Source organism: Taeniopygia guttata, chromosome 3 (genome assembly GCF_048771995.1).
Source record: "Taeniopygia guttata chromosome 3, bTaeGut7.mat, whole genome shotgun sequence".
Lineage (NCBI taxonomy): Eukaryota > Metazoa > Chordata > Aves > Passeriformes > Estrildidae > Taeniopygia > Taeniopygia guttata.
This window is the reverse complement of record NC_133027.1, coordinates 105,132,705-105,159,855: the sequence shown is the minus strand read 5'-3', so window position 1 is coordinate 105,159,855 and position 27,151 is coordinate 105,132,705. Positions and strand designations below refer to the sequence as shown.

Sequence of the window (27,151 nt, the reverse complement as noted above, 5' to 3'; positions counted from 1 at the left end):
GCATGTTCACTGAAGATCGCATTACTCTTGATTTAAAGAGTTAGTGGAGAGCCAGCAGTGCAGTTTGTGAGGGCAGTTCCAGAGGGCCACTGTCTCTGCTGCCAGCTGAGACCTTCCCCCTTGCAGGGTAGGACACCTGAAGATAAACGTCCCTGTTGGAAAGCGGCATGGTGCCCCAGCCATATGGCAGTGACCTGGCAGCGAGCTTTATTTAGCTGTGGAGGTGTAGCTGAGGGATACTGTCGTCCTTGACTGTAATGAGCTTGGGAGGATGGTGATTACAGTGGAAAGGTGTGACTTAGATTTCCACAGAGCTGGTCCGATCTCCTCCTTGTTCTGCTGATTCTTCGTGCTGCCATCTGTCAGTGCAGAGAGGCTCAGCCATGGGAGGGTTGGTCCCCAGGTAATTTTGGTCTGTTGCTCTAACGTAACATGTCTCTTCCAGGGAGGTGTTGCTGTACCTGATTGAGGGAAACACCAGATATTGATCTGTTCCATCATTTAGGAGGCTCTTTGATGGATGTTTTCCTTGTACAGTGGATTATTTCCCCATCAATGCTCAAATCCTGCCCAATATCCAGGTTCACCAAGGGTGATATGTAGTGACTCTGAACACAATGGCTACCAGTTCTTCAAATATACTTTTTTCTAACTTGGTCAAATAACAGTCTTTGGCCACAAGCAGGAGACAGATTTCTGGGGAATGGATATATAAGAAGAGTAGGGCAAGATGTTTCCGTTTGTTACAGGTGCATCCTTAAATGCAAGAGAAGGGCATTGTTTCCTGCACATACCAATGTAATTGAAATTAGAACCCTGCCCCAACAGCATGTAAAGAAACTGATAAAGATAAATTTTGTTGCCAAAAACTGAAATACCACAAATTGACCTCCTCTTGCTTACACAAGAGAAACTCTGAGTAATCCTACTGAAGGCTGGGGAGTGACATATGTAAAATTCTTGTTCTCTGATCAAGCCCAAAAGCCTTTGCAAGTGAAAGCTTTCATTTGTTGGCATCTTTTGAATTGATAGGAGCAGTTAGGAAATGAATCCATCAACTTCATCTCTGAGATCTCCAGAAGCAGCTCATCCCTGGTTTGAATTGTTCTGTGTTGTGTCTTTGAATCCTACCTCTGCTATGTTTGAGATGTTGTTTAGCCAAAAAAAACCCCAAATCTTTAGGGCCAAGCTTTCCTTTCAGCTGTGTCCTGGGATGTCAAGAGAACAAAGCTCTGTTAATTGTTCCTCATTCAGGATGCGTGGCATGGCATTATAATATTCAAACAATATTCATTAGGCAAAACAATTGCAATAATTATCTTATAAAAAGTCAGGCAGGGTAATTTCTTTTAAAATGAGGATAATCTCCAGAGGAGATTCTGCTCCAGTTTTGTTTTTGTTTGTTTATTTTTGGCTGAATGGTTTTAAATAGAAACTACTTAGGTGTCAATGACCTCTGGGTTCAATTGAATTAAGGCATTTAAATGAAGTTTAAGCAATATTGGTATTTTCTGGGCAGTAGGAAATGGTGTATAGGAAACATATTGCAAATTTTGTAATGAAGCAATGGCCAAAAATCAGATGGTAGAGTGCTTTTAAGCATTTCAGTAAGGCCCTTGAAATTTGGAAAATGAGATCTTATCCTTAGTCATCTCAGAATTTTGATGCTTTGTAACAGACTGCGGTTTTTTGTTCATCTGTGGGCACTCGTACAGGGCATGAAAAACAGCAATAGCATAGCTCCTCCTCCTTAATTTCTTTTGCTTGTCACTTTTAATGTCATTCTCAAGTATTAGCAAAACCCTGTGCCTGGGTCTTATTATATATGATCAGCAAAGAAGAAGGACGTGCCAGTAGCTAAGTATTTAAAAAATCAGTCATTTTTACTGGACAGCATGACAATTATCCTTCAAAAATCAGGAGCATTTCTAGCAAGCCAAGGTTCTCCTTTTTTGGATTCAGTACAGTCGTTTCCAGAAGACACCAATAGTACAGTGAGATTAATTCAATACGAGGATGCAGCTCCATTGATCTTTCTGATGTCATTGCCTTAAGTTATTATAGGACACAACTAAAAAACATTGAGTATTTCTCCTCATTCTAATAATGACTTATTAGACCAAATCTTTGCTTTGAGAAATCCAACTTTATTTCAATTTTCAAAAGATGGAATTTTATTTTTTAATTTTAAATGTGAAGGGGGTGGGTTGTAGCAAGAAGATTGATCACTGACAGAGAAGGCTAGGAGCTAATCTGATCACATACTCTCCTATTCAAATTCATGAATAATTTTCACTTGTATGAATTGCCCATTGGAGTCCGTAGCACTTCTTGTGTGAGACAGGATCACTCATGCAAATAAAGGTTTACAGGATGATGACCTAGGTTGTTATTACAGGGTCATTTCCTGATATAGTCTTGCTTTTTTTACTTCTTACTCACTAATTTTGTGGGTTCTGTTCTTTTGGCAGAAGAGATTGTTGCATCATTAGTAATGGAGCTTATTATTCTATTTAATATTTGAATTATATCTGAAAAAGCTTGAAGGTGTATCCATTTCTTCAGGAGCATTACTATTAAAAGATGCTACAGTCTTTGAGTTACACTATATATAATTTTAAAATAATTTTGGCATTTTTCCCCTCTGGCAACTGAAGCCTTTAACCTTACAGGACTCTAATTTATAGTGACACCACAGTCTTCAAAGGCAACATTATTATGTGACTGATGCTGAAATGGTACAGTCAAAAATAAGCATAAAGTAATTAAGGAACAAAATTATTACAGTAGGGCAGACCTGAATTGGAGACCAAGGGCCACGTTCTGTTTGCTTTACTTGAACAAGGAGTCCCACTGCATCTTATTCAGATGTGCAGCAATAGCATAAACCCAGGAAAAAGCTCCCATGAAGTCACCATTGTAACCAAGGCTGGAATCTGAGACAGAATTATGCATGTGTATGTAGAGGGAGGAAGAGATTGTACAAAATATTCATTTAATTTGAATATGTATAAGAAGTGAATGAAAGTGTTGGGCCAAATCCTCCTCTCATTTACATTAATGCAGCCCCACAATGTCTGCTGAGGGTAGAATTTGATCTGACATTAGCACAAACTAACTTTTACATTTGCCAGATTCTTATTTGCTCACAGCGTGTGGCCAGCCAGAAATATAAATAAATCAAATCTGTTTCTAGGAAGATTCCAGCAATCCTTTGAAACTTTCCTTCTTTGCATTACAAGAAAAGAAGGGGTAGAAAAAAGGGGAGAGGATGGAGGGTTACATAAATGAGAGCAGGTGCGGTCGTGCAGAAGTAACTATTCAGCATATGTAAGTGCAGTTGGAAAATCATTGTCTTGCAGAGAATACTTGAAATTGGTCCCTAATGGCCTTGGTTTTTGTCATATGGTCTTGATTATCAGGCTAAAATTGCATTGCCGATGCCTTTAGTGTGAACGAGATGGATGAATAATTATTACGTGCGCTGAATACCTCTCTGTGAGGAGGAGCCAGGACATCCCCTGGTCACCACAGCTACCATTTCACCTTGCTGTCAGGAAAACTGCAAATGCCCAATTCATCACTTCCTTATTGTTCTTAAAATATATGTTTATAGTAATAAGTGCTCATACCTGCACAAAGAATGGGCAATGCAAAACCTCAGCGTTGCAAGGAATAGCTGCGAGACTGGTTATTTTTGGGACTCGGAGTGTGCAAGCCCTAAGTGCCTTATCCTGCTTGTAAAGGCCTTGCTTTAGCTCTGTGTTTGTGCACTCCATGACTATATTAAAGGGACAAAATGAATTTCTAGTAAATAAAGCAAGTATGTACAAGATACCCCAAATTAGTTTTGGCATCTGTTCATAAATTAGTTGACATCTTTTTCCTTTTTAGCTGTTAAAAAAGGGGCTCTCATGCTGCCTTACTTCCTTCTGCCTACCTTTGCCTCCATTGCCAGTTACTAACACAATTAACAGAAGTGGTCATAATGAGGTTAACAGGAATCTTATTGCTAGCTCTGACTCTATGGTATTGAAAAGATCACTCCACTCCCCAGTGGCCCCTCCACAGAAAGGGAGATGTGATGATGGTAAGGTTCAGAAGAACTCCGAGATCCGTGAGCAGGGTCACAACGCTTGGTCATCACCTGGATATTCACATTAGCTCATGGCTGGGTGTGACTGCTGCTCACTCTCGTGCAATCCTTTGCAATAGTGGTATTTAACTGTGGGATCCACTGGTTCCTAAATGATGCAGGTTGAGCCACAAATAGAGCACGACAACCTGCGCTTTCTCTTGGCATCTGATCAGAAGGATTGCATGTGTGAAGGGTACAAGTGCTTCAGGACAAGATTTCCGGTGTCTGCAGGTTTTTCTAATTAATTGTGTGTTGCCATTTGCCATTAAAACCCTAATGAAGTGCCTAAAAACAGTTTTGATTAAATAATCAGACAATCACCCCAACTATTCAAATCTACTGATTATCTCCTACCAGTTGTTTCAGCACTGACTGCCTATTATGGACCTAAAAAAATATGTGCGGGTTACATTTGAAGAAAAGAAAGAAAAAGGTAATAAAAAAATCACATTTAAGAGAATGGATTTTAACCATGGTTTAATATCTTCTATCAAATTCTCCAAATACTCGTCTTGCATGACTAAATTAATTGTTGCGAAACATTTCCCTTGAACTTACATGTTCTTTTATACCTTTACTACAGATGTCTGTACTCAAGTGTGCTGCATCCCTGCACTCACAAAAATTTGTAGTAAAGGCAAGTTAAATATGATCCAATGATCTGGATGATGATTGATCAAATTAACATCTGAATTAAACCTGAAGAGAACACTGAAATAAAGCACAAGCTGCTAGTCTCAATTTTCAGTTTTCTCTCATTAGCTATCCCAGGTTGTCTGGCCCAAGGTAAGGTGGATTTCTCGTTCCCCAGAGTACCAAAAATACCTGAGGAAAAGCCAAGTGACCTGCCTAAAGTTAGTGCCAGAACAAAATGTGAGGATTGGGATTTCAGCCAAGCTGCTTTGTAACCCATGAGCACTTGCAGCAAACTTTGGGTAGCAGCCTGCCCCCCTTGTCTTTCTAAACCAAGTATAAGAGGCATTGCTCAAGTGGAACGGAACCACTGACTAATCAAATCACCTGAAGGCAGATCTGATGGTGAAAACCAGATGTTCTGATTTTTTTTGAGATGTTGTCTATCCATTTAGGGAGGATTCAAGCGATCTGAATCTCCTCCATAGCACCTCATTGATTTCTGTTGATATTGATTTGCTTTGGAGCAGCCTCTGGCTTTTTTGAAGTACCATTTTAAATGGCTTAATCTGTTCAGATAGTGAATATCAGACTTAATCTGGGACTGTGATGGAATTTTTTTGAGACTGGAGGTTTTGGCTCTCACAAAGGTCTTGGACTCCTTCTGTATCATGCAGTGATGCAAAAGGTCATGCATTTTGTAGTGTTCTCCCTGCAGTCCCTGAGCTGCTGCAGGGTGTTGCCAGAGGTCACAGCAATGAGGGTGTCAGGAGTTCCTGGCTGTCCACACGTGTGGCTTCCTGAACAGACAGTGGGAAATTCAAACTGTGCCTCTTGGTAAAAATTACTGGAGCCCTCCTGCTATGAATTCCAACCATGGACATCAAGGATATTATTATGTAAAAGGATGTTATTGATATTTTTAAAAAAAAGACAACATAAAAACCCTAGATGCTAAAATTTGGTAGTTTAGCATGTCTCAGGGTTTTCTTTTAACTTTCTTCTCTAATTGAAAAAGCTAAATTGATTGAAGCATTTGAGCCCTGATTTAGCTTTTAAAAAAAGAAGCAGAATCTAAAAATGGCTCAGCAAAGCAACTGAAATGCTATCACCAGCTCTTGAGATCGATAAGCTGGGGGAAAAAAAGGAAGAAGAAAAGTTTTTGAGTGACAATGTAAAAATGGGAAATTTAAATACATCTATATCATTGCATTTTGCTCCATTGTGGATTGCATAAAATGCACTTTGGCAGTGTGTTTTCATGCAATCTAGAAGGTGATCTGTTAGGAACACTGAATTTGTGTTTATGTTCCAAATTGTAAGCTACGTTTATAGCAGTATTTCTATATTAAGGTATTAATACCAGAAGTGCTACCTAAGCTTAACTTTACCAATATAACTCAAAATGTAGTTTATAGCACTATAAATAGTAACACTGATATTGACACTTAGAGCAGCATCTAACTCCCTGGAAAGCTGTTTCTGATGCTAAATGAAAATGCAGGGAGCTGACAGTGTATTTATACATACTAGGGTGTACAAATAGTACTTTGTAGCTCTCATTGTTGAAATTCCTTGCGCTAAAGGATATTTAAATATTTAGTGCCATTGCCAAATTTTCCAATTAAAAAAAAACAATGTTTGCATGGATATTAGATACATGTAATTACTATTGATAATAATGCTAACCTCATGAATAAAAATGTTAAACAATAGGCTTAATGGCTGTTGCCTGAAGTTGGAGACTGGTCATACATTATGGTCTTTCACGTTGTTCCTTGCCTGGTTTTTTTGGGTCTTCTGGGTTTTGGTTTTTTTTTTACTAGAGGTCTTCTCACATCTCTGAAACATCTGGAAATTACAACTACAGCTGTTGCTTTCCCCAAAGCCCCCTTTAATTGAAGGATCTGTGATAGGGAGCCACTTAATGGCTTCACCTCTCCTCCTGAAGCACACATGGCAAGCTACTGCATGCAGAACTTTCCCTTGTTTTAAGAAAGAAGGAGCAACGAGGGAGGGTCATCAATTCATCAAAATCCTGATTTTGACTATTCTGAAAGTAATACAAAGTTAATCAATTTTTTCCATTCTTTTAATGTAGAATAGCATGTGACAGGTTAGATCATTTAAGACGTTTTTAATTGAATTTTGCCTCATTTTAGGCATCAGATCAAAGGGCTCACTCTGGACCTCAGAAACACAAAATCTGATTCCTTTTTCTTTCTTGGAGGTCTTGAGCCCTATTCTCAAGAGAAAACCCTATGCACTGTGTCTCAGAAGGGAAATTTCTGAAGACTGCATATAACAATCTATCCAACATGAACTTCTAAAAAAAGTATCTGCTGAAATGCAAAATTAATTATTCTCTGTCTTTTGCGCTGACATTTTTACTTGCAGTTTGTGGCATAAAAGGGTTTATGTAATTTTTGGCTACATTACACATGCTGAGTATGACAAGGATGATGTTTTGTGGTTTAGAGTTCTAGGTTTTATTCTCAGCACTCCTAGAGAATCACTGTTCAAGTATGGGCAAGTTTATTTACTGTCTTGTTTTCCTCATTTCTAAATTAGCTGTGATTGTTTCCTTTGATGATACCTTACATAAGCATTATGTATTTTGGATTACTGTGGGCCTCATGAGAGGTGCTTCAAAGTATAAACTGTTTTATCTAAGGTAGATATGTGTGCATGATGTGAATGTGTACTTATGAATATGTTTTGTGTTAGAAGCATTATATGCATTACAAGTTCATCTAGGTTTATGATGCATGTATACTGTAGCAAAGAACACCAAGTGAAATTACTTTAGTTGGTTAAGTACCATGCCATAGTATTACTCTTTTAAAAGGGTATTTTGTCCACTTTTAACAGATGTTTAAGGTACTCACTTAAGTGAGCCAAGTTATACCCTCATGGAATATTTAGTACTCATGTCAAACTGACTTCAGGATTTTCTCATAAGATTTTTGGTCCTTGCTATATTTATTCACTGGAGATAAGTAAGCATTGAATGTCCCACGTTGACCTGAGAGGCATAGATCCCCCTGAGATTAAGAAATATGAGAGGATCCACTCTCTGTAGACTTCCTGAAGTTCCTGCACTTGACTTTTAAAATCTTCTGCTCTGGTCAGAGCATGTTTTTGTCTGGTGAACAACAGGTATAATTTGGAGGGGATGCTTTATGTCAATAGGATAGTGAGGGTGAACATGAATGAACCAGCACAAAGATCTGGAAATATCTATGAAGTCAGGACTGGTTAGTTTTGGGTTTTTTTGTCCAATGCTGTGGTTGTGCCCATTACCCAAAAGCTCACTCAATCCTAACCAGTTCACTTTTTCCTTCATTTTAAAGGAGCAGTAAATAACTGTTCAATTTCATCAATTGTGGTTCCTCATAAAACATCTACTTAGGAGTCTGGCAGCTCCTGTAAAGAGAGGTTGGAGCAAATGTTCCCTTTTTTCAGTCCAGATGAAAATACCAGTGAAGAGCTCAGTTTCATAATTTATGATAGATTCTGGGATTCTTCTTCAGATTTTTATATTCTGAAATTAAATTCTCAGTTTGATCCACCAGAGCCCATGTCTGGTGTCTCTTTTCTGATGTAAGTTGTGGCCTTCTCAAGCTTTTCCCTGAGAAGTTGACTGTAGGGTGGAAGATTTTTTTTTTGTCTATTTTGGACACCAGTCAGTAAATGTTAAGCTTTGTTGGAAGAGTATGTTACAATAAGCGGGAAGATGGTTTGCAGTTTTGTAGCTCTGTGCCTTTATCTGCTCAGGAAATAAGAGATGAGTGTATTAAACCACACTCTGAGAATGCACTCTGAATTTAGAGTATTGCACTTCTTTGCATTTCATTTAAAATACCATCTAAAATCATTCATACAGTATTCATGAAACATCCTAACAAATACTCTCACCACAAGAACTTTCAAAAAAGTTAGGAATATGCTGTTTGGATTAGCTAGGGTTTCTTTTTAAAATTTTTGCCCCCCTCTTTTGTTCTGTATTTCCTATTTAATTAGATGCTTTATCCTCCTTTCCCTCAGAATACTTTCCTTTTATTCTGCCACAATTTGTGACTTACTGGCTAATTTGAACTGTAGTTTTCTTTACAGTTAAAAAAAACCATCCCCATATATTCAGATTTGTGACTGTGATTAATGTATGGAAGATAAGATGATATAAAACTACAAAAGCAGGAGAAAAAGACCAGCACCTGTATGTATGGCAACTGTGTCACAGCTCTCTTACTTATTCATCTGGATGATATATAAATGGCAAAACTCCCATTGATTTCAGGGGGAGCAGAAGTTAACTCGAAATGAGCAGCTTTCCTGCACATCTAATATTCTGAGGACTCAGGTGCTAATTTGCGAAGAAAGATCAACACAGATGGGAAAAGTTATGGCATGTGGAAGAATAGCTGGTTGAAATGCAGATCCACACAGTAAGGGCCTAATCTGCTTGGTGCCACATACTGACTTCAATAAAAGTCAGGGCCTTGCAGGAATCCAAGCTAAATGCTAGTAAAAAATCTCTACAGAGGCTAGAGAAAACCCCTCACTGGACTGAAATTGTGTGCACATTCAACCTTCCATGTACAGGGTTGTACATACGTTTTCCTTAGAATAAAACGTTAATAAAAAGAAAACAGCACCCGGGAAGACAAAGCATCCAAGGCAACCCATCTGCACTGTTGTCATATGATAGACTTGGACAAACCTAAAGCTGCTGATACAACTGCTCAAGAAGTATGCCAAGGGAGCAGATGCTACCTCTGCAAGGATATTTTCCAAAGTTTGGCATTCAGGATCTTGTGGTTATCATCCAGAGAGAAAGAGGTGAGGAGAAGTGGAATGATGTTGCCTTGGCACCTCCTGGTGTCAGCTTTCTCGTTCTCTTGAGTTAGGTCTTTGCAGTTCTTTCTTTCTTCTGCCTAAGTAAGGCATCTGAGGTGGAAGTTAGAAAGGAAAGCTGCTATGTATGAAAGCAGAGCACTGTGAAACTTGATACTACCCTTAAAATATTTATTTAAAGTCAAATTCATGAATGTATTTAGATTTATGATGCATAATCGTGTTTGGGTTAGTGAAAGGCCAACAGAGATCCTGGATAATCTGTGAGATCAGAAGCCAGTGGGGATTTTGTGAACTCAAGTGGTTGGAATAGAAGACTATTACAGTTTTTAGAGAGCAGCCTGAAAGCAATGCCTTTGGAGAAGAGCAGGTCCTACAGCACCTTTGTTTCCTCAGAAGGGTGGGACATCCCCACAGGGCACCGCCTGGGTGCTGGGTGAGCCAGCGTCAGTGCAGTTGTTTCTGTGAATGTCTGAGGAACAAGGAACTGCTTTTGTGTGGACTCTTGCTCACCAGCAAGACCAGGCCAGTGAACTATTAGAGCCTGTGCTGAGGCACTGTGGAACACGGTGTGGGAAATGAGGAAAAGCAGGGGCTGCTGTGCTACCACTGCTAAAACATGCCTGGGTAAGCTGGGCTTAGTGCTCTGCCCTGTGATCAGCACCACCCACTGCAATAAGTATTTTCCTTTTAAAAAAATCCTCTATAGAACTGCTTAAATATTTCTCATTGTTTTCATTCCCTCTCATTACTAATTGCAAAAGGGTAACATGACAGACAGCAATCCTGTATTCAAGCGCTCAGCCTCTTTTGGTGCATTGCTTGCAGCCCAGAATGGCAACTGCATCCTTAGGCAGCACAGCTGGCAGGGCAAGGGTGAGGATTCTGCCCCACTTGTAGTACTGCATCCAGCTCTGGGGTCCTCAGAATAGGAAAGACATGAACCTGCTGGAGTGAGTCCAGAGAAGAGCCGCAGAAATAATCAGGGATCTGGAGAACCTCTCCTGTGAGGACAAGACGAGACACTTGTGGTCGTACAGCCTGGAGAAGAGGAAACTCCGAGGAGATCTTACAGCACATTTCAGTGCTAAAGGGGGCCTTTAAGAAAGATAGACAAACCTTTTTAGCAGCGTAGGGTGTGATAGGACAAGGAGTAATGGCTTAAAACTAAAAGAAGGGCTATTTAGATGAGGTACAAAGAATAAAGTTTTTGTGATGTGGGTGGTAAAACACTGTTGCGGGTGGTAAAAGACAAGTTGCCCAGAGAGGTGGTAGATGCCCCATCCCTGAAAACATTCAAGGTCAGATTGGATAGGGCTGTGAGCAACTTGATCTGGTTGAAGATGTCCCTGCTCATTGCGGAGGGGTTGGACTCGATGACTTTTAAATGTCCCTTCCAACCCAAACTAATCTGAGTCTATGATTGACGATCTACATTATGCTGACATTAGACCATACGTGTGAAAAGGTCCCTCTCTGAGCAGATCTGAGGAAACACAAACATACCTGGCCAGTAATGGTCCCCGTTTCCAAAGGTTTATAGTTTCTCTCAGGCTCATGCTGATAAATAATGTTCCAGTGATTTCTTTGACATGAGAAAATACTCCTTGAGGCCATGTTACAGTTCTTATCAAATTTGCTTGGATTTTGGACTGAGCACACTTTTAATCACACCCTGCCAGCAGAGGAACTAGTAAGTGATGACCTTTGTTTTGTTTTGGGGTTGGAGCAGGGGGAGAAGGAGCCAGCCTAAAACCTAATTCCTAAGGCTCATCCCTGCCGAACATGACTGCCCTGCACTCTCCCCAGGCTGAGGGGAGTGCCAGAACCTTGGCTCTGGCTCCTCCAAGGAGAAGAGGGGTGAGCAAGGGGGCCTCAGCTGAGGTCCCCAGCTGCTGGGGACCACCTGAGGCCTCGAGGAAGGAGCCCCAGCCCTGGCAGGAGGCTGAGCCTCTCCACCTCGCTGTGATCACGCGCAAGAGAGCTCTGTGTTTTCGTAAAGCGGCATTTGCCCTCTCCAGCTGCTGGACGCCACAAAAGGTCACCCAAAATGATCTAAATGCATCGTTTCCCTGGTGTGAAGGATGAGGCAGGGAACATTTGAATGAAGGCAGTGCTTTTTTTTTTTTTTTTTTGTCCTGCAAGTGTTCCCTTTGCTGTTACAGCTCCTGCAGTGGAGTGCTGTCAGTCGGGCTGGAGTCAGCCTCCGCTCATTTTCTGTCCGTGCCGCAGCCTCCGGCATGGCCAGACTCCTGCTCACAGCCCTGGAGGGACTCCCTCAGCTGTGAACTCTATAAGCCTGACCAGGTGCAGACCCAGGGACTGAGACCTCGGTCTCATCAGCTCTACACATCCCTGGGGCGTTGTAGAAACCCCAACCAACATGTGCCAAGGAGGAGGTTTTGTACTGGTTTTGGCAGGGTGTGTTCAGCTGGGGGTTAGCAGAAAACTACTGGAACCAAATCTCATTCGGCCTCATCCTGGCTAGGATTGAAATATAGCAACCAAGGCAGATCATCCTGTCTCATTGTTTTTATGTGTCCCCGAGTCTAAAGTCATTTTTAAAATGTGAGTGATGCAATTTCTTGCATCTTTCATTTAATATGCTGCTTGGTAAACAGTGTTTTAGATTAGTATATTTGTAATTTAAATGAAGACAATACATCAAGTCAAGTCAGAAAAGAAGGAAGAAGTTTAAGGAATGATTGATGCCTCTTTCAGTGTTATGCCCTCTTGAAAAAGAAAAAAGAAAGTGTAAGGAGAGGGGAGATGTGAGATTATTGAGGATCTATTGGAGTAAAGGAGAAAGACAGAAACTGTTGTTCATGGGCAGAAATACACTATTTTTAAAAGCACGGTCAGCTCTGATAGCTGAATCTGTTTTCTTCAAGCGCACTAATAAATTCTGCCTAATTCATTTTTTATTCTCTCTTGGGGTCTGCTTGCAGATTTGCCTCAACAAAGGAAGCATCATGTTACTTCTTTTAAATAATTGATGGCTCTTGGTCCAAGCCAGCTTGAAGGAAATTCAAAAATAGGTACTGATTGAGTAAATACCCTGTCTCCCCTCTGCTCCCCCCGCCCCCATCCCTTATTTATTTTTGCAACCTGGGTGACTGGCAGTTGCCTATGATGTCATTTGGGTACACCCAGCACTTAGCAGCTCTGATTTCATTTATGTATTTATTTATATTTAAGAAAAGGAGAAGCTGTTAATTGTAAACTGTCTGATGGAGCTAATAGCTCTTAATAAATCATCAGCAACCTTGTGCCATGACAACCAGGGATGGACCTTAACAGGTTGAGGTTGGAATTGGTACCAAGAGAGGCACTGGGGAGACTTGCATGTATTCCACTCCTCTTGGCCATGGGATGTGCTCTTCTCAGGGCACGCCTGGGGCAGTGTTTTCTGCACGGGTGGTTGTTTGCAGGTTTTGGCATGCCATCTCTGAGAGTAATGCTGTTTCCACGGAATAAGTCATTTCCCTGGACAGCATGGATTTGCCAAAGGTCTGTGATGTCATCTAAAAAGGTACACCCTTTATAATTTACCTTTTCAATTATTCAAAAATCAGTGTGGTTCAAATTAACAACGAGAAAACCCAGCAATATTTTTCTACTTTTTTTGTCTTGGCTTTGAGAGGCAGAATGTTCTTACACCAAATATTGGTGCAGTAAAAACATTTTTGGCGTAAAATAATGCATAGGAGAGAACAGTGGCAGAGTTCACATCTAGTGAGTTTTGCATTCATACTCTGATTTGCTGTCCACATGGCTTCACGCCTCCCCAGGTTTGATAGCAGTGAGTTAAAGGACTGAAGAAAAGTTTCAGAAGGTGGCTTCTGTGTGAAATTGTTATCCCTCTTAGGTTTTCTTTGTGAGATATGTCCATGTTTCATAATGTTAATTGTGCAATGTTGAATAAGTGATGTTCAACTATAAAAGGGACTGATAGAAAACAAAACAGGGAACTTTAATTTTTTTTTTTCCCAAGCAGGCAAGTCCTCCTGCAGGTCACATCTTGATACAATATTTTAGTGCACGAAACCAGCACTCTCCTAGTAAATAACATAAGGTCTTCTTGACCTTGCAGCCTTACGTGGGCATGCATGCCATTCAGCTAAACTACTCTAGTGTCCAATACCTTGGAGAAATTGCCAAGTATTTCCTCTAATGCCACGCTTGTCACCCACGCTGGCCCGGCATTCCTCGCTGCCCGCTGATGGCGCTCTGGCCTCGGAGCAGTTTGAGCGCCGGCAGCCGTAGCGGGATCAGGCAGGGCCTTCCCAGCTGGAAGAGCAGAGCACCATCAGGGGCAGGTCCACATGAGTAGGTGCAGATGGACCAGAGCGGACTGGACGTGGCTTGGCTCTGCTCTGGAAGCCATGGTGCTGCTTAGTGCAATGCTGCCATCAGGAAAATACTCTTATTGTTTCTAATTAGTAGTGTTAGATCTGGAAGCTCCAATATGAAGACTGATCTGTCAGGAATGTGCCATGTATTTTGTATATTTATTGTTCTTCCTCCTGTGAGTATCATCTCCAGTAAAGTAAACATTGTAAAAGGTAAGCATGGCAGATAATCTGACTTACAGAGAAAGCTTTCTTTCAGAAAGAGAGTGATGGAGACATGTCTGTGTATTTCTCCTCTTCCCCTCCAGAAATGAACCTCTGGGGTGTGTATTTAGGGAAGCCAGAACATATAAGGGGGCAACATGGAGATGGGAGATCAGTATTTCTGTGGTGCTACAATCAAGGCAGAAAGAAGGCAATGCAAGAATTAAACTTGAAACAATAATATCCAAAAATGCCTTCTGGAGTGAGGCATGCAATTGCATATTTTGATATCTACAAAGTGCCCTGTACTCAGTGTACTCTGAGTAGTTCCTCTGACCGGTGTGGTACACAAGGAGATGTAGGGTCTTTTTCAAGTGGTTGTGAGTGCTTACACATTTTTATTCAAGTGCCTGCAGTATTTGGAAACTTCTGTGTGGTGCAAAGTTTGCAAACAGGATTTAGAGATGTTCCAATTGTCTCTTTATCAGCCAAAAGAACAGGTTAAGAATTACTCTGGTGATGGGAAAAGCTTAAAACCAGCACACTAGCTCACTTTGGGTGTTAGTACAGTCTTTAGCCATAGAGGGAAATCTAAGCCTTGCTGAAGGCACAGCATACCAGAGTATATCTAATAGTGTGTGCTTGACTCTGTTGCCTGGGAGCTTTTATTTAATGCAATGGCCAGGAAAATTGACCTCATGTTTGGTTTTTTTTTCCCTTTTGGATTTGGATCCTGACTCACATCATCTACATGTGTAAAGCTGGCAATTTACTGATTTATCAATGCAAAAAATACTTAGTTGGAAAAAAGAGGAAAAACTTGTGATAAAAACATTGTGCTTTGAAATATCAGCTGCATCAGAGGATATGAGTGGGTTATTGGTGTAATAGGGACCCTTCTATCTGTGAGCCTAATGCCATATTAAAAATACCATGAGCCAAATTAGTAGCCAGTTTCTGATAGCTGAACTCTCCAGTTCTAAATGCTACTGCAAGCATTCTGTTTAGGAAGGGAAGCTAAAAGCCTCTCAAGGGTACATTGAAAATGCTGATCCTAAATGTATAAACGGACACATTTTAATCCTTAAGTTATTAATTATTTCTCATGATTAATTGTAATTATTTTATTACTACTCCAGACCCTTGGGTCAAATTGCACACTGAAGTTGGTAAGAAATTTGCTGAAGAATCTCTTGATTTGGTATGTTATCATTTTTATATTGAATATTGGACATTATCAGTTGCATTAAAGAGACCAACAGCTATCATGCCAACAAATTACAGGATATATTTGGGTTGCAGGCGTAACTCCATTTCTTTCAGTGTCATCAGATATAACTGTAAATTTAATGCACAAAGGGAAGGGGAAATAATCCCTTCACCCACAAAGACATATATTAAATGTTACCCCACGCTAAAAATGTAACCTTAAATGAACCTTACGTTAAAGAAAATTCAGTGCATGCATTCGATATATATGCTCTGTGCAAGGGGATGGCAAGTACTTTCAGATCAGTCTGAATTATTGAGGTTTTTCCAGGGGGAAAGCTGGGTACCCACCCCTCCTTCTGGCCAGCTTTACCTTCCCAATGCCTCTCTTCCCTCAAGTAACCAGAAGAATCTTTTTTCTTCTGAACATACAGCTTGTAATATACATAAAAGCAGAGTTTGCTTTGATCCTGACAGCAAAACGTTTATTTTTAAACTGGAACTGGGCTGTTGTCCAGCAATGCTCTTTCCTTTGCATCATGCCCTGCGTTTCAGCTCCGCAGCCTGCCTGGGTGCAGCTGGACCTGCTGCAAGAGGGACCTGGCGTGATGGGTCCTGCTGAGCTCGCTCCCTCCCTCTCCCCCCATTCCTCCTTCTCCTCTCGTTTTGAAATTCAAATTGAATGCAATTTTCAGCTCATTTGAGCCAGAATATACTCTTGCTGAGCTTCAGTGGCTCTTAAATTCTAACTCGAAGGAGAAAACAGATATCATCTGTCACCGAGGGTGGGAAAGGGTGTCCTCCCCACATTTTATTCATGGGAGACAGGGCTTCACTGACTAATTCCAGTCTCTCTGACTAATCACTCACTGGCAAACTAATCAGCTAATCGATGCGACTGGTTTCTTGTAGTTAGGTCCCTTTCTGCAGGTTTTATCTTTTTTTTATTATTTCTCCAGCCTATTTACTATTTATATTTAAAGTCCTGGAAGTGCCCTAGCTGAAATGCCTGAGTCTGCATTGGACTGTACCTGTTCCTGGTCTCACGGTCCCCATCATGGACTATTCCCTTTAAAGAACTACAGATGAAAATGCCCTGAATTGGACAGTTGGCAAAGAAGAGGCAAGGGATGAGAGATTTTCTAAAGAAGCTTAAAAGATAGGAGCAAAGGGAGAAAAAGTGTTAAATCATTAGGTGTTTTTATGTCAGCAGGTTTAGAACCAGGTATATGTACAGGGTACATACCATAGCTACTTATTCTATAAAACCTGTTTCATATTAACACATGTGGCAATATCTTGTGAGTCACCTGGTAGGAGTCCTGCTTCAAAGTAGAGAAGAAATACGACTCACTGATTTTTTCTTTATTGCTTTGGGTTTTTTTTCTAGTATTATTTTGGAAATAGGAAAGTACTTGCAAAGAGGTCCAGCTCCTGCTTTTACTGTACTCCTTTACAAACTTCTCTTTCATTTGGTGAAAATAGCATTGGTTTGGAGACTGGCAACTACCTTCAAAGGGAAATGTTGCAAGAAACAGCGATTTGGTAGGTGTAAGGGCGAAACTAAAGTACAATCTGTGCTAGTAGAGAAAATAGGTTGCTTAATCTAACAGCATGATAGCATTTTAATGCTGCTCTGAGCAGCATCAGCTTGCCACTGGCAAAAATCCACAACCTGAATTTTTGTTGTAACAAAATCTACATGCCATAAAGGATGTCATAAATAGACGGGACATCTGCAAATGGTGAGAACATATTAAAGTCAGACTGGAAAGAATATCAAACACCATGCTGGTCCCTTAATTGTTTTATATGTTCTAAAGCCTTGATACATTACTAAACCTGGCTTAAGCTTGGAAACTGCTGTTCTGGAGCTTTCTTGGTGCTTGTTCCTTGTTCCTCATGCTGATCAATGGTTGGGCCCAGGGCCCAATCCTGCAAATAGTTTTTTGTTTGGTGTGCTGACATCACCCAAACCGAAATGAAACTCCGAGGCAATATTCAGTTATTCCTTTGGTCACCTTATGTGCTTCAGTTTAGTGTGTGGTAATCCCTAAAAAAAACCCAAACCTATTTGCTGTGGGTTGAACCAAAGCAGAGATTGTGCCTGTGCAGTTGGCTGGTTCATGACAGATGCCTGGCACAGAAGCCAGGGTGCTGTTATGGCAGAACTTGGGTATTTCGTTTTAGAGAGGCACTGGCAAAAAGCAGGGCTGAGGAAAGAGGACACTCTTGGCATGTGATCAGAAAAGCCCAAGCTCACCTTTGGGCCTGGGCCCCATCAGGACGCAGGCAGTGTCGAGAGATCTGGATCTGGATCTCAGTGGAGTGAGCTTAGAGAGGTGATAGGCACATGGCTGCCAGGATAGCAGGAATTGATTTCCACTGGTCTTTGTGGTCATAAATGTTAGCCCCGATGCATTTGCAGTTACTGAAGCGGAGGATTTTGGAATCATTTTATAATTAGGCAATTAAATTCAGGTTAAGCCCTGTTTCAGGCACCTCAGTGCCTCTCTGAATCTTTCCCTTTGTCTCCAGTGGCTCTGTTAGACATTGACACTGACCTGCAAAGCTGGTACTACAAGTCCTTATAAAGAAATCTGATATTCCTATGGAAGTTATGATGATGTATGTAAATCAGCTGCCATATCCACACTGTCACCTCTTCAGCTGAAAAAGAAGGGCAAATCATTTCGTTGGTAGCTGCTGAAACCGTCAGCTGCACTGTCATTAATACTCTCTCCTCTTTCCTGGAAACTCAATATGTCAGCTACCTGATGTACCCTTCCTCTTCCAAGAATACATCCCTCCATTCCTTCAAATTCTTCTTGAGCTGGGACCTCCCATCTGCCAGTTTATTGTTCTTCTGGCCCATTAGCTTTTCCTCCCATTCTTTTTCCATAGCCTCATGTGTTTTTTATAGATTTTTTTCATGTTCTAATAACTAGAGTATCTGAGCTCTATCCACGAGTGTCTAAAGTGATGTGTCCAAGTGCTGTGATGCCTTTTTGTTTTACCCCTCCTCTTTCTTTGGGGAAAACAGTGTGGGGTAAGGCATTAGGTTTTGAATTTTTGTATTGCTGTTACATACACCTACACCATCATGACTCCAGTTACCCTCTGCCTTTAAGGCATGCCCTGGATTGTCCTGTTTGGACTTTGATGCTGCATCTGTTCCTCAGGGAGCTGCCCAGATTTCTTTTGCTGCTGTCTGAGAAGAGAGTGTCCATGTGGTGTCAATTCTCTGAAGCAGGTGTTCCCAGACCCTCTCCCTAGATGCCATTGCTGAACTCCTTTGTTCTACACTCCCTACTCTGTTTTGCTGCTTAACTTTCATGGTTCCAGAGACCTTCCATGATCAATCTCCTTATCTACAATTGATCTTACAGGGGCCATGTGGCAGCTGAAGCATTTGCACACAAACTTCACGTTGGGATTTGTATACTAGAAAGTATTTTGCTTTGCAGAAACACAAGAGCCATAGTAATCCACGTGATATAAGAAGTGCCTGCCTCCTTGCCGGGGTGGCTTTCCTGGATCTCACCCCTCCCTGGTCCTTCTTCCAGCCCACAGCCATCTCTCTTGGCTTGTGCTTGGGCCATATATGAAGCTTTCCATTCCAGAAAGAAACAAAACTCTGACTGTTGTCGACAAACATTGGCATCAATGAGATTTTTACATAAGTCTCTGCAACTTACCTTTTTGCTGTAGCAGATATTCCCATACAGCTGCTTAAAAGTCACAGTTGCACCTGTAAGTTTCCCACATGAGTAAACTCCTCTGCACCTCAGGAATCCTGTAAGAGATTTACACTTAAGAAATGACAAAACTAAAATTGTTGTCCCATCCTATAAAAAACCTGTTGGTGTGTCTCTGTATGTTATGCCTGTGTAGGTGTGTATCTACAGAAAGAGTTGTGTTTGATGATATTTCATTAATAGGAGATTACTTGCTGCTGTTCAGAGGTCACTGAGTGACCTGTAAGTTCTGCTCGATTAAAACATGCTCAGAGGAGATCACAGTTTCAGATTAATAAACAAATGCTAACCAAACCAGGGGTGTTTGTGGTATTGAACCTATAATCAGGTTTTTTGCATTTTAATTTTGTATCTACTTTTAAGAATATGTTTATTAATCCTTCTGAGTGGTTCTTTATCATTCTCCATACTTTAAAAAAAAAAATTCTTTCTTATAGTGCTTTGAGAAATTTCATAGCATAGGATCAGAACTCTTCTCTTTGAAATTATCTTTAAAACTGCTATTGACTTTAACAGGATTAGTGGTCGTGTTAGGGAGCCTGAGAAAGTGGTCTCTCAGCTCACACAACATCTGATTCCTAAATAACAAGCCTCGTCCAGTCAACTATTTCTGAGTCACGTTTTGTTCCATCCTGGCACAAGCCAGACTGGGACAACAAATTGTATCACCAAAGAGGCATGACGTGAGCCATGCCTGTATTTTCAGCAGCCTTTGTATTGCCATGGCAACAATAGTTTTAATTATGGAGAGCCAAAACAGTAAGTTGTATATCAGATGGGGCTCAGTATTCCCTGTGGACAGAACTCTGATTAGCCACTGGAGAAAAGCTTTGTATCTCGGTTTTCCTTCTAGTTTTGGATTTTATTCTCTGCTTCAGCAGCCAGCTTGTTGTGTTCAGCATGTGAATTTGGAGGGGCTGCAGCCAGCTGGAGGACAGTGGCACTGAGGGAGATGAAGTGACCCTCCTGTCTCAGGGGCAGCCTGGCACTGTGCTGGTTTGGATGTTTAGGAATGGTTCTCTCACTAAAGGACTGCTCTCGGCTTCCCTCTAAACCACTGGAGATCTGTGGATTTGGAAAGGGTTGGTGTGAAGTGATGTCTAATAATCGGCCTTGACAGTGTTCAAGATTGTGCTTAGGGGGACAAACAAGGACTCTACTTCAGCAGTACACATGAAAATTTGCAAAGCAGATCCACATCTACATCCAGCTGTGGGAAATAAATATGCCTGCATGGTAGGAAGCAGGCCAGGAGTGGGTTTTTCCAGAGTGGCAAGGGTGTTGTCTAAGTCACTTGTCCAAAAGAGGGTGTAAGGGAAGTGACCAAAAGTGTCTATGTCACTCAGTAAATTCATAACAAGAGAGGAAAAGCTTCATTGATGTAAATCAGTGTGTTCATATATATGTATAAATCAATTATATGGCCTTCTAATGCACAGATTTCCTATTTTGTTTGAATGCTAGCCCTTGGTGGTTATGGTAAGGCTGCTTCTGGGTTTGTGAACTTCCTGGCACTGTTTGAAGAGGAGTAAAGTTGGAGAAGAGATGGAACCCTGTAACTTTTGTGTGGATCTATTCTGATCCTCTGTGATTTCGAGAATATGTTTTCATGATCATGGGTCTGAGGCACTGTCATCAGGAAATCATGGCCAGAGATCATGATGTCACAAAGAATGAGAATTGCAAGATCACACTGTTAACTAGAAATTCAGTTATTCAAATGTGGTTCCAGGGTGCGAGGGGCTCAGCAAGCATGTAGGCTAATATTTAGACTTGCTGAACCTGTTATTTCACTCCTTACAGTGTTATGACAGCTTTTTTTTTTACAACGCACAAGTAATTAACTGATGATTTTATTGTTGATTCACTTGCACTACTTGAAATTTAAGAAGTCCTGCCTTTAAGATTTTCATTTTGGAATTTGAGATCATAAATTAAGCCCTCTTATTAAAGAAAATGAGAAGTTTGCTGTTGTATTTAAAAAGATTTCACAGTAAGTATGGCAACGGCAAGTCTGTCAGTCCCAGCTTTAGTGCACGTGTGTAGCTCTGTGCTTTGAGACCCTTGAAATATCTGGTTTTAGGACATCAGCAGGGGGTTAATGAAAAGGCTTTGTTGATTTTAACGAATTGCAAGCCACTGTAGCCAAAATAAATATAATCTGCTTTTTGGATTAGTTGTCACACATGATTTTACCTACTAACAGTGATTAAAGAACCCTGGTGGACCAGAAGCATAGCTACTCTCTGGTGACTCTTGCTAAAATAGCAGTAAACAGAAGTAAATAAAGTGTTAGGGCATTAGTTATCTTTAATAAACACTGACACTGCATATAATGTTTGGGAGGAGGCTTGAAGAACCTCCATTGAGTACAGACAGCAGTGTCTTTCTAGCACGGAGAGCATTGGTCATTTTAGATCTGGAAATTATGGCGTGGCCAAGCTGTGTTCCTTGTACCACTGGGCTGCTGTCCCTTATCACTCAGCCATTTTCATCCAGCAGCAGACACCAGAACCAAAGTTGAAAATATCCCAAACTAGAGGGATTACGACAGGAAAATGAAGGGAGTGTTAATTCCTTGTGTAATTCTGCTACCCTCACTGCTGTAATTCCATCCAGTTAATGGACGGAGGGCTGGTGCTGGTCTGTGTAAGCTGATGAACAGAATTACTTGCCCCTGCTGATATATTTTATCCCTGATATTTTCCCAGTAATCAAGGGTGGGTGTGTTTTCTGATCCCCTTCACATTTGTTGTGAGAGGCAACAATTACACTTGATGGTATTGTACTATTCCTTTGGACTCATTGTTGCTTTTAATCAGTGGAGAGAAGAAACAAAACAAACGAAAACATGTTCCTTCTTCCAAGAGGGAATTATTGCTGCAGTACTGAATGTTGGGAATGATTTTAGGTTCTTTTGAGGGGGGGGGGGGGTGGATAACACCTTCCTGAGAGTGGCAGAGAATTTAGAAATTTCCCAAAAGCAACAAAGAAATTTAGTGCTTTGGAAATTAAAAAAAAAAAAAAAAAAAAAAAGTCAAGGGATAGCAAAACATTAGAAATATTAGTTTAAGGAAAATCCTACCAAAATAGGGAGTGGGTGTGAGGTTTCTAATGAGTCTTCAACTTGTATTCATCTGTTCCTAATTGTACACCCCTGGAAGGCACATGGCGCTCTTCTGCGAGGATTTTATCTTTTATATGACAGCTACAAAACTTCAAACTCTTCAAGTAAACATCCTCAGGCTTTTTAAGAATTGTATAACTCCTTTTTGATGTATGGAGTTAGATTCTTTTGTGGTGTTTTTGGTGAAGTCATCCAGCAGTTACAACCCACTTCTGGCTTCATAGTCTAGGGAAAAAAAATGCTTTGATACCGTGCTCGGGAAGGGAGTAAGACCCACCAAGGACCCATCCTTCTCCTGGCTGGCAGTCATTAGGAGTTTGGAGACTTGCCCGATGGTGTAATTCAAGTCTTGACTGCATCTCTTATTGGTTAAAAATAGGAGCCAACTCCAGCTCATCAGTTTTTGCTAAGAAACTATTGATTGTGATTAGCAAGCTTAAAAATAATTACCTTGTGTGTTCATTGCTATCTTTGGACATACTCTCATATTCCTACTGCTATAGAAAGTATTGAGCAGCACAATAGGACAATTTGATGACTAAGGTGTTACACTGAGTGGGCGGCAGAAGGGTATTGAGCACGTCTTAATTGTTCCATCTCCTGGGCATGGAACAAACACACAACAGCTACACAGGGGAGAAATCCCACTGGCCTTGCTGGAGAATACAAAGTGAGCTATGCCTCATGCCCTTGCTCCCATGGGGGAAGGTATATCCAGTCTTTCCCAGTTGCAGTCATCACTTTCACCATGTCTTTGGCAGAAGCCCACCCAGCAGCACAGGGGTAAAACAGTGGTTTGCTTAGCACCTGGGGAATGGGGGGAGTGAGTTTCACCTGGGTTTAACACCTACTTTAAAAGCCTGGTGGTGCTGATTCATACCTGGCTGCAGTTGACCCTGGCTGGCTGACTTGGTTAATGATAACTGAAAGCCTGTCTGCCTATGGAAGGTGTTGTTCTGTAGCAGGGACAGTTTCAGCAAGCAGATGAATTTTAGTTACTTAGAGCCCTGTGTACTCAAGTGAACCAGTATCCACTGCAGTCTGCTCAAGTCTGGGCCACCTGCTGAGAGTGTGAGAAGAGCTCCCTATACCTGTCAGACTCCTAATGCAGGTCAGTAGCCACTTCAGGGGGCCACCTTCTCCAGGCTTTAACTCTTGAACACCTCTGGAAAAGCTGATTTCTTGCTGTGTTGTTCCTTTCTGCTGAGAGAGCCAAGGAAGAATAGCTTCTCTATTTGAGTTTGGTGTTAGAAGTTGGGTGCTGAGACCGCTGTATGCTATATCTGTGTGTGTACATATATGTATATGTATTTTTCATGCCTGTGGGATTGCTTTACCTTGTCCTTTAGGTTTCATATCCCCTATGAATGTGTCAGGAATTTCAAATCCATACCAGTCTGGGATGCCCAGCCTGAGTTTGCATTTTCAATTTCTGTTTCTCCTAAAGGTTTACTCTCATACTGGTTTGATGTGTACCAGGCTTGCCCTGAGCGGGCACCTTGCAGGTGCATGGCAGATAATGTGGGTTAGAATGTCAATTATGGGATGTTTTGTAACCAGGGTTGCTTACTGCAGAACTGTGCCTATGAAACGTGGTCTCATTGCACAACCAGCTAGTGATGTGTGGGGCAGGGTGCAAAATCTTCAGGCCAGCTGCAAGTCACGTGAAACTGAGCGTGTTTGCATGTCCAGGAGAGGGATTTATTCCAGCTTTTCGTGTGTTAATGGCAGCTTTTGAAATTCAGAGCTAGAATTTACCCAGGGGAGGGAGGAAAAGTCACTTGGAGAAGTATTTCCTGGTGCAATGGTCTTCAGGTCAGCACAGGTGGGAGAGGTGAGTGCTGGGTCACACCAGAGTGACTTCCTCATGTGGATTTTGTCATTTATGTTACTTCAAGAACGTAAAAAGAATGAATCACAAGGCTTTGGTACAGTAGCAAGGGAAACTGTGGGCATGTTTGCTTTGGTGTGTGTCAGAGGAGGAGATGCAGATGGACTGCAGCTGCAGCTCTGGGAAAGCAGGGCTGGAGCAGGAGCCCTAAGGGCTGGCTGAGGAGCTGGGAACCTGGTGGGGAAGGTGCAGCTCTTCTCCTCTCACTGCTCTACAAGGGGTGTCACAACAGCCTCCAGGAAGGTCTGGGCTCTGTGGACAGAGAACAGGTGATGGTTTGGAAAAAAATCTTCACTGATGGGAGTTTCTGACAGCAGCTTTATGCACTCAAGGTATTGTCATATGCTTTTTAAGACTTTCTAAGTGACTAAATCTGTGTACTGCAGTAATTTCTCTATAAATATCTGTGTAACTCTCAATAGACTCGTACGTGTAAGCTATTTGCTTACAATTTGCTTCAAAAATATTTAGCCTGACTGAGAAAAATATTGTCGGAAGAGCTATTTCTTTTCCCTGCTGTGTTTAAAGGGGCTTAGACTTGAGTCCTTAAATTCAGCATCCTTTATTAGTATGATTCCAGGATTCTCAAGGATTTATATAAGAGCTTGAAACATTTAAAATGTTTGTCACATTTGAAACCAAATGCTACAACTTTAAAATTTGATCTATTGGGCTGTACCAGAGCTAGAAGTGAATGTTGTATTGCTTTTCTGTGGTTTGAGTACCTTCTCCTTCACCCAGGAGACTGCAACGTATTTTTTCGTGTCTGGCTGTCTCAGATACTTACGTGGCTGCAGCTACTGCAGTTTCTGAATGTTTCACAACACTTTGGGGAGAATATTATAACCTTACACGTATCACTGGCTCATGAATACTGAGTGCCACTTTGAGATGAACTTTGACAAGGTGTTTAGTACCTTTTTTTGGAAAGAAGGGCATGGTTTTAAAGCAAGTTTACTAACATATAATGAGAAACTGCAGATTTTGTTCATCAGCAGGGAATGCTGGGCTGAAGCCTATCAGGTCTGGGCCCTGGAGAAGCTAAGTTAATCACAAGTCCCTCATTTACTTATTTGCCATGTGAATATAACTGTTATACAGCCTGTTGGCTATACAAGCAACTTGTGATCTTACACAATTTTTTGTGTTATATTTAACACTTTTCTTGTCAGAAGCAGTGAGAAACAGGGAGAAATACTTCTACTTGTATGTAAGCTGATGTCTTCGAGTCAAATACAGCTGCTAGCCTGGCAATAATTTGAATTGTTGCAAACACATGGAAAGAGTAAAATAGAAGATACAGGGAAAAGAAAATAATCATCACCAGGGACATTTCTTTAGAATAATTTTATTAAAAGTTCATGTTTGAAGTGATGTCATCTTTTCGTTCTCTGTATTTAATTGTCCTTCTGAAGCTTGGCATAGCTATTCTGATGTGCAGCAAAAATATTACATCAAAGGTGAACGTTTGAATCCTGGCTGAAAAATAAAATAGAGCAGGGGGGAGAACCCCCAGATGACTAAGAGTTCTTGAAAGTAAAATATAAAAGAAAATAATAATTTCTCTCCCCTGACAAATAGTTCAAAAAGTAGCCAACAGTTTGGATCTGGTATGTCACATTGCATACAAATGAAGAAACTGTCACCACCAGTTTCCTTTGAAACCTTTTGATCTTATCTTCTGTAGTAAAGGGCATGTGACTTGATCAGGGCTTCTCTTCTCTGATACATAGTCAGAGTCCTGATCTACTGAAATATCTGTGACAGATTTCTCCACTCACTTGATATTTCTTTTTTTCCCGTTCCCTTCAGTCTTTGTCTGGGGTGGATATGATTTACCCTTCCCTCTCCATCCAGGAAATCAGGTTTCCTAATTTGGCAATTTCCAGCTAATCCTATATTATGTCCTAGCCAGAAGTAGGCTTACACCTTTCTTTCCACTTGCCAGGTTGGCTTGTTTTTCTAGTAAGAACAGGAAAGTGGAATTATGAACTTTTGTAAAGATGCATTAGACACTCAATTCTTCTGAAAAATCGTGGCATATGTGTTCTGGCAATTAATAAAGGAATGTTTTATTGCAGAATACCTTTGAATGGAGGATTTGAATATGCATAGTCAGTAGTGTCAGGGGACAGCAGTGGAAGGAAAAGCTTTATAAAGACCTCTAAAACAAATACTTCACAAAAACTGTGCTTTTCAAGTATTTTTAATGTAAGCTGTAATAGTTAATGTGCTTTACTTGAATAATGTTTTAGTCCAGAACTAGTGAACTTAAGGAAAATTTTCCCAAAGGGCTAACCTTGCTACTGTGGCGATTGATGGCAAAGCTATTTTTGACTTCTCTGTGGTGAGACTGCTCTGAGGGAGAGTTGAAAAAGAACTAAGCCCCAGGAGGTCTTGCTGGGCTCCTCTTTGCAGGATAAAGGCCAGAACAAAATATCCACGTGTTGTCACTTCTGGGCCTTGCTGCCCAGTTCCTGGTGTAGGACGCCCTTCTTGATGGTGGTCACAGGGTGGTTTCTGCCTATGTTGGGACCCTGGGAACAAGTTTGCAAAATTTGTGAGGTTTGCAGCAAAGATAGAAAGTTTGTGGTTTTCACTTTTCTCTCTCTTTTTTTTTTTTTTTTTTTTTTTTCTTTAATTTCCCTGTGGAAAGTAAGCAGTGATTAAGATGTCCAGGAATTCTTTCTACCCAAATTTGCTAATTAGAAAAAATGCTGGAGTTGCTGAGTTGAAAGCAGTGTTTAATGGGTGAAGGTTACCGGGCAGTGTTTGCACAGGAGGTCAGGCTGGGTGATCTGGCAGCCAACTCCCACTCCACCTGGAGCATGAGGTGCAGCCTTGCAAATGGGGAGTTCTCAAAGAGAAACCCAAAGGCTTCCAAGCTCATAGGAGCAACCATGGGCTGCCTGCTGGCCCAATGGAGCAGGCTCTGCTCTGTTTGGTTTTCTGCTCGGCTTCTTTTGTCGGCGTGTCCCTGTT

The 27,151-nt window shown here is 41.1% G+C and overlaps 1 protein-coding gene across 20 annotated transcripts in view; it reads left to right on the top strand.

Annotated features, from left to right (window-relative positions):
• The window catches only part of ESRRG (estrogen related receptor gamma), a 391,934-nt gene that overhangs the window by 87,712 nt on the left and 277,071 nt on the right, over positions 1 to 27,151 (top strand). The window contains exon 1 of one of the 20 annotated variants that reach the window (XM_072927563.1): positions 24,339 to 24,501. The exons of the other annotated variants lie outside the window; for them this stretch is intronic. Coding sequence (XP_072783664.1) covers positions 24,467 to 24,501 — 35 coding nt within the window. The 5' untranslated portion in view covers positions 24,339 to 24,466. Of the gene's footprint in view, positions 1 to 24,338; positions 24,502 to 27,151 lie in introns of those variants that run through there. 20 annotated transcript variants of the gene reach the window in all.